We start from the raw sequence: 6,000 nt of genomic DNA on the forward strand, positions 1-6,000 counted from the left end.
AAGACAACTTATTCATTGAAAGAAAGAATGAAATAATTCATTGAAAGATTAAAATGGAATGTGAAAAATCTGGGTTAATACTAAATATTAAGAAGACAAAGGTAATATCAACCAGTATGCTTAGTGAATTTATAATAATTGATGGTTTTTTGGGGCAGGAAAACAGTCTCTTAATCCTAGGAGAAAGGCAGTGACAAACTTATGACGAATAAGTTTGGTTATTTCTTTCTTTCTTTTCTTTCTTTCTTTTATCAAATTTCTAAACCGCCCTTCTCCTTTCGGACTCAGGGCGGTGAACAGCCAAGTAAAACACTTTATATACAAAAGTTAAAATAGATTTAAAAATAATTAAATAATTTGGCCCATAATTTAAAACATTTCAATTTAAAACCAATTTCAAATTTTAAAAACCCATCATAAAATCAGGACAGCCCGGCTAACTGAAAGAGGTAGGTTTTAAGGGCCCGACGAAAAGTCCGGAGGTCTGGGATCACTCGTATCTCTGGGGGTAGATTGTTCCAGAGGGTAGGTGCCACCACAAAGAAGGCTCTCCCCCTGGGGGTCACCAGCCGACATTGTCTGGCCGACGGCACCCTGAGGAGGCCCTCTCTGTGGGAGCGAACTGGCCGGTGGGAGGCAATTGGTGGCAGAAGACGGTCCTGTAAGTACCCTGGCCCTAAGCCATTTCTATGGCAAGAAAGATCAGAATCTGTAAAGCAGTTATTTTTCCATTGTGCAAGTATGAAATTGAGAAAGACACAGTAGGAAGAAAGACATAAATGATTTACCAAGATGGAGATGGCTAATAATAAGATGAACTATAAGATGAACCAACCGATCACTCTTGGAAAAAATAAAGACTGCTCCCTTGAGATGATGTTCAACAGGCAGAAACCTGCACATTATGAGCATGCAATATGAACAGATGACAGGTAAGCAAAAGCTATTCTGTTGGTCGAGAGAAGAAGGAGAATGGAAGACGATGGGTAAGGTAGATTTCTGAATTGTCAGGGTAAAGATTTAAGAGCTGACCAGCTGCTACAATGATGTAAAGTTGGGAATGAGTCAGCAAGGTTTTTGGACTGGTATCACTTTAAGAGCCTGTAATAAGAAGAGACCCTATTGGGGGGGGGGTGCTTCCGTGTTGTAATTGCCAGTTGCTGTTTGTTTGAGGTCCAACTAAAGTACGTGTACTGTGTGTGTATATATATATATATATATATAAAACCACTATTTAAATACAATCCTCTGTTTATTGTATTTACTTCTGGGTTGTCTCACATAGTCACACTGTGGGCACTCTGACATGAATCCAAGAGATTTTTGGAAAGTTCACAGAAGGACCACAGCTTGTTACCAGAAACATTTTAAGATGGTTTGGACCAATTTAACACTGTCGCCATTTTTGGTCCCTTTTTGGATCAACTGGACATAGGCAGAAGAAACCAGTTTAAGTACTCCTTGACTTACGACCACAGTTGACTCCAAAATTTCCATTGCTAAGCAAGACAATTGTTAAGTGAGTTTTACCCCATTTTAGGCTTCTTTTTGCCACAGTTGTTAAGCAAAAGCTGCAGTTGTTAAGTGAATTATGCTTCATGAATAGCACTGATTTTGCTTGTCAGAAGCCGGCTGGGAAGGTAACAAATGGTGATCACATGAACCCAGGATACTGGAACCATCATAAATGTACCCTGGTTCTAAGCGGCCAAATTTTAATCATGTGACCCTAGGGATGCTGTAATGGTCATAAGTGTGAAAACTGGTCAAAAGTCACTTTTTTCAGTGCCGTTGTAACTTTGAACAGTCACTGAACAAACAGTTAAGTCAAGAACTGTTGTAAGTCAAGGACTAACAGTTGTAAGTCAAGGACTGCATACTAGGTCCTTGTCCAGAATCCTTACATTTCTGCCTAATTTTAAATGAAATGCTAATACAGGTAGTCCTTGACTTATGACCGCAATTGAGCCCAAAATCTCTGTTGTTAAGTGAGACATTTGTTAACGGAGCTTTGTCTCATTTTACGAACTTTCTTGCCTCAGTTGCTAAGTGAATCACTGCCGCTGATAATTTAGCAACCCTGTTGTTAAGTGAATCTGGCTTCCCCATTGACTTTGCTTGTCAGAAGGTCGCAAAAGGGGATCCCATGACCCTGGGACACTGCAACGGTCATAAATATGTGTCAGTTGCCAAGCACCTGAAATTGGATCCCACGATCGTGGGGATGCAACAAAGGTTGTCACTGTGAAAAATGGTCATAAAGTCACTTTTTTCAGTTGTAACTCTGAACGGTTGTAATTCGAGGGCCACCTGTCTAAGTGTTTAGTACATCATATAATAATAGGCATTTTCACACTAACAGCACCCTAAATACTATATGTATTTACATTTGCCCCATTAAGCCTTAGTGCAGGCATTTTCCCCACTGCTTAGTTGAAGGATTATCCACCCATCCTTGAATTGGCAAAAGTGATCCCAGCATCAAAGTCACCATCTGTACCCCCAAACATCATCCTGACACCCTTGTCACAGTTCCCCACCCCCACGGAAGAACAGGGGTGACTCCTACGGCATGTACCTCCCTCACGGCCATGGTATCTTATACTAAAGGGAGAAGTGTTATTAGACGTACAGAGAAAGGATGAGTTAAGGCCGCTGAGCTGGGAAGGTAGGTGAAGGCAACCACCTGGGACCATCGCAAGGAGGAAAAAAAAAAGGGACGTTGCCATGGCATATGTTGGGCTGCGGCGAAGTGCCGACGGGGCCTGTACAATTACAAACACCGACAACGCCACCACCTGCCCTCCCGATGCCAACCTGTGGACTTCTTGCCCCCCCCCATCACCCCACCTCCCAGGACTGTGGCTCAATGAGAAGGATTGAAAAGACAGGACTTCTTGTGGTTTCAGGGCACCGACCAAGATGCTCACTGCTCTTAAGCTGTGAGTTTTCTAAAGAGGGGACGGAAAGCGGATGCCAGGCGGACTAAGCGCCCTGCAGTTTTAAGCCAAGTTGGCACCTGCAAAGGACCAAGCTCCCCCAAGCCCTACTTCAGCAGGGAGGAGGATCCTGTTGCTCAGTTGCTCACCCACCCACCCACCGACCCCAGGTAACTCACGGTGGTTCAAGGGGTGTCCACTCCTCTCGGCCAACACCACCAGCTCCAGGTAGGCTGCGCAGAGCCCCACGGCCAGCAGCCCGAAGACCAGCAGGAGGCGAAACCTTCTCTTTAGCGCCTTGCCCAGAAGGAACGCCAGGGTCCTCATCCCGTCTCAATCGAAGCCGGAAGAAACGAACATGCTGCTGCTGCTGCTGCGGTTGTTGTTGCCGTAGCAGCGTTCGCCCCGCTCGGTTCCTCCGCGAGGCTCACCTGCCCTGGCGCTTGCAAGAGTTCGTCGGCGCCAAGTCGCTGCTCCGGGACACCAACGTCGAAGTTGTCCCGAAGAGTCAATCAGTCCGTCCCTTCCTTCCTTCCTTCCTTCCTTCCTTCCTTCCTTCCTTCCTTCCTTCCTTCCTTCCTTCCTCTCCTTTCCTTCCTTCCTTCCTTCTTCCCCCTCCTTTCTTTCCTTCCTTCCTTCCTTCCTTCCTCTCCTTTCCTTCCTTCCTTCTTCCCCCTCCTTTCTTTCCTTCCTTCCTTCCTTCCTCTCCTTCCTTCCTTCCTTCTTCCCCCTCCTTTCTTTCCTTCCTTCCTTCCTTCCTTCCTTCCTTCCTTCCTCTCCTTTCCTTCCTTCCTTCTTCCCCCTCCTTTCTTTCCTTCCTTCCTTCCTTCCTTCCTCTCCTTCCTTCCTTCCTCTCCTTCCTTTATTGTATTTTATTTTATTTTATTTTGAATTTGTATACCGCCCTTCTCCCTGAGGACTCAGGGCGGTGAACAGCCAAGTAAAAACATCAAGTTTTTATTATTTTTTATTAAATATTAAATATCCTTCTTTCCTTCCTTCCTTCCTTCCTCTCCTCTCCTCTCCTCTCCTCTCCTCTCCTCTCCTCTCCTCCTTCCTTTCCTTCTTCTCGCCCCTTCTGCTTTGGGCTCCGAGCCTTGGCTGCTTTCCGCCCACCTTCCGCAGGTATCGTCCCTCTCCCTTCGCTCCTCGGCCAAGGCGATCTGGCCCGGCTCCCCCTTTTTTCTGCCTGCCTTCCTTCGATCGTCCCGCTGCCGAGCGTCGAGCGAGCTCTTCTCTTCTCCTCTTCTCTGCCGTCTCGTCCACGCGCTTTCTTCTTTCCCAAACCCAGGCAAGCCCGATGCAGGGGCGGGCTCTCCTCCCACTGCCTCCTCCTCCTCCTCCTCCTCCTCCGACGAGCGCGGCTCTCCTTCCCTTCCTGCTCTCCTCGGGCACCTGCGCGCCGCCGCCCAGCCGCCCCGTCTCCCCGCATCGTGTCCTTGGAGCGGCTCCTTAAGGCTGCCCTGACGGGGGTCCAAGGACAGAGCTCCGGGTCTGATCTAAAAGCCATGGAAGGAAAACCAAAGAGGGCCCGTGGGCGAAGGGCATTCTGAGTCCCCCACCCACCCATCCACCACTTTTCCTGAAGATGAGACTGCGAGGAGCTGTTGGATTTACACACCTCCTCGCATCCTGGATATAAATTGTTTCAAGTCCTACCCTCAAAAGGACGCTATATATTACACTGCACACCAGAACAACTGGACACAAGAACAGTTTTTTCCCCAAACGCCATCACTCTGCTAAACAAATAATTCCCTCAACACTGTCAAACTATTCACTGTTTACTATTACTATTAATCTTCTCATTGTTCCTTATCACCCATCTCCTCCCACTTATGACTGTACGACTGTAAGTTGTTGCTGTATCCTTACGATTTATATTGATTGTTTCCTAGTATGATTTGATTGCTTGTTTGTACCCTATGGCTATCCTTAAGAGTTGTACCTTATGATTCTTAATGAATGTATCTTTTTTTTAATGTACCAAAGCATATGCACCAAAGACAAATTCCTTATGTGTCCAATCACACTTGGCCAATAAAGAATTCTATTCTATTCTATTCTATTCTATTCTATTCTATTCTATTCTATTCTATTCTATTCTATTCTATTCTATTCTATTCTATTCTATTCTAATCCAAGCAGTGCTTAAATCATCTAGTCCAATCCTGTAAACCCCTCCAGGAATCCAAATTAAACCATCCCGATCTGATGGTTGTCCAGCCTGCGCTTGAACGCATCTCCTTATTAACTGTCTGGGGTTGGGAATCTACTGTGAAAGTGTTCTTATTGCTAGAAACACTTAGGAATACCAACATCTGACTTCCCCTAACTTAAAACGGCTTCTGCTGACAAATGGCACGTGGTGGAGAAGTATGCTTCTATCTGGCTTTTCACCTAGGATTGAGTGATAAACTTCTTTCCAGAAACTCAAATCCAAATTTTGGAGTTGGCAGCAAAGCATCAAGAAGATAGATATTCTCAAAGTGTCTTCAAAAAATGTTGAAGTGGTGATTGCCATGCGGCTATTGAACTGTCCCCTAAGGGCATACAAAAACAGGGGGGCTTTTTAATCACTCCATTGCCACCGCCACCCTGACAAGGTTGAGATAGATATCCCAGAACAAGAAGCCCCAATAATGAAGATCGTTTCTGCAAGTCCTCTGTTTACAGGATAAGCATCAGGGTTTATCCCTTGAATCTCTTTCTTTCCTACTTAACATAGTAAAGAGTTTCTTGCTTTGGAAGTGAAGGGCATTTTGATAACCATTATCTGATCTCAAGCTCTTTGCTTCTGCTCTTGCAATATTTATGTGACATCTTTTCAATTATTTGCAGATAGTGAAATATTCCCAATTCCTTTGAGCTTTATTCATGCCTAGAATATAGAATCCTCTGGTGATCCCACATGCTTTTTCCGACCCCTGTTTGTCTGGATTATACACAATACTTATAGTCCCAACCAAATAAAATAGAACTATTACTAATCATGACTTGGACAAGGTACTTCCACTGATCCAGCGTAAAATCCCATTAGCTGTATGACATTGCTAAATCT

At 45.1% G+C, this 6,000-nt stretch overlaps 1 protein-coding gene across 1 annotated transcript in view; it reads right to left on the reverse strand.

Annotated features, from left to right (window-relative positions):
* Positions 1 to 3,455, reverse strand: part of B4GALNT3 (beta-1,4-N-acetyl-galactosaminyltransferase 3) — a 91,680-nt gene extending 88,225 nt beyond the window's left edge. Inside the window, exon 1 of the mRNA XM_087873692.1 lies at positions 3,119 to 3,455. Within this exon, the coding sequence (XP_087729818.1) occupies positions 3,119 to 3,266 (148 nt within the window). The 5' untranslated portion in view covers positions 3,267 to 3,455. The remainder of the gene's footprint in view (positions 1 to 3,118) is intronic.
* Between the last annotated feature and the right edge of the window lie 2,545 nt (positions 3,456 to 6,000).

The sequence above is a fragment of the Pantherophis guttatus genome, chromosome 7 (assembly GCF_059756535.1).
Source record: "Pantherophis guttatus breed Tessera chromosome 7, ASM5975653v1, whole genome shotgun sequence".
NCBI classification, from domain to species: domain Eukaryota; kingdom Metazoa; phylum Chordata; class Lepidosauria; order Squamata; family Colubridae; genus Pantherophis; species Pantherophis guttatus.